This window comes from Aplysia californica, unplaced genomic scaffold (genome assembly GCF_000002075.1).
Source record: "Aplysia californica isolate F4 #8 unplaced genomic scaffold, AplCal3.0 scaffold00477, whole genome shotgun sequence".
NCBI lineage: Eukaryota > Metazoa > Mollusca > Gastropoda > Aplysiida > Aplysiidae > Aplysia > Aplysia californica.
The window spans coordinates 80325-82187 of NW_004797747.1; the positions used below are offsets into that span (position 1 = coordinate 80325).

Genomic DNA, 1863 nt, shown 5'->3' on the forward strand with positions numbered 1-1863 from the left:
AAAATGAAATGTTGGATGTTGGTGTGTCCCGCGCGCTCATACGAACTTCAGCAGTTGCGAACGCCGTAAAACACTCCCCCCCCAAAAAACACACAAAAACTGCGGATTTAATAACAACACTGTTTCCTTTTTTCTAAAAGTATCTGGGATAACCTGATGTAATGCAAGTTCAAATAGTTGTTTTTAGTCTTACAGCCGTACTCACACAACACAAATATGAACACTGTTCCATATTTTTTCCTCAGTGGAAGCTGCTCACCCTAAAGCCGCTCCCGCTACCGCTCCCACAAAACAATAACAACAACAACACTGGTAGCAACAACAATAACAACAACAACATCGGTAGCAACAACAATAATAACAACAACAACAAAGCAAATAGCAATGCATCGGCAGCATACAAAACTATCTTTGAAAATAGAATAAAATGAATACTCCAGTAGAAACACCAGACATGTCTCAAATTTTATGAAATGAGTTCCTTTTTCATTTTACATTCCCTAAAAATCGAAATTGCTTCCTGTAAATGATCCACGCATAACGTCTCTTTTCTATTCTTTGCAAGGTAAGGGAACAAATGCTATACTCACCATTTCATTAACCACTTACGAAATCTAAAATCCGTCTCACGATAGGAATGAACCAGATTGGTTGAGAGCCTTCCAAACTCTGCAAAACTACCTGAGGTCAAGAACGGACTTTCAAACTCTTTGCTAGTTTTAGGATAGGTTTTATGGAGCTCGCAACTGCATACGGTTATATGAGCACCAAGGTGCGGATGTCAACAGAGAAGTCATTACAGGGAATCAGACTTACTCTGCTCACCTGTCTAGCTTCAAGAGCACAAAGTCTGCTTTGACTATCAAGGCACCCCGCAAATAGCGGGTCACATGAGTGTGACAAACATACAAAGGAAGTAGAGGAGAATGACGATAACAAGGATTAGAAAAGAAAAAGCAGCAGTTCCTGTCGTAGTTCAGGCACAGTTATGAGCCAGACATCGATGAATCAGCCCATTTACAATTCTACTTTGCATTAGAACGAGAAATGCCCACGCTTTGGGAAAGGTCTAAAGACACTTCAATCAGTGACACCGCCCCAGGGGGGGGGGGGGGGGGTTCAATCTCCGAATTTCCATTTCCTCTGCTTTCTTGAAATATGACTCATCTGTTTGTTTGGTTTTTTCCACTGGAACAAAAAGGGACACGTTTGTCGTACCAGTTGCTGTTACGTCCTCGTAAATGGAGATCCACCATGACGCCGTACAAGATTCCCAGCTCCACACTGGAGCCCACTAAGAACCATAACTCAGAGCCAGTCTGAAAATAAAGAAAACTCTTGATTTTTGATTGAAAATGAAACGTATTTGTGCGTTATCTGAATGGGGACACTAAAAGGCAACATCTCCGGTTTCAACGTTCCTCTCTGATAAGACCAAGCAGGGAAAAACATTCCGAACGAAACGAGTTCTGAATGTCCCAACTATGCATCTCCTTTTAAAACTAGTAACTGTAAACTTTGTTAGCGCGCTCATATGACCTTATGCAGTTGCTAGCGCTGTAAAACACTTTACAAAAAAAAAACTTTGTTGATCATCTGATCGAATAATCTGAGGGATAGATAAATTCAATCATATAAACATCTGTTTGCAAGAAATCCTTTTTTGTTTAATAAAAAAAAAGCTTGCAAAGCACTAACGATGGGTTCAATTTTGTTTAATTTTTCTTTTGTGAGATGCCAACTTTGCCAATGCATACGAGACGTAAGGCTCGAATTATAGGAGCTTCTGAAGAAGTAGAAGAAGAAGAAAAAGAAGAAGAAGAAGAAGAAGAAGAAGAAGAAGAAGAAGAAGAAGAAGAAGAA

At 39.9% G+C, this 1863-nt stretch overlaps 1 protein-coding gene across 1 annotated transcript in view; it reads right to left on the reverse strand.

Annotated features, from left to right (window-relative positions):
• Positions 1 to 1863, reverse strand: part of LOC101862524 — a gene marked incomplete at its 5' end in the record, with an annotated part of 86372 nt that overhangs the window by 45457 nt on the left and 39052 nt on the right. Inside the window, 1 exon segment of the mRNA XM_005105559.2 lies at positions 1219 to 1319. Coding sequence (XP_005105616.2) covers positions 1219 to 1319 — 101 coding nt within the window.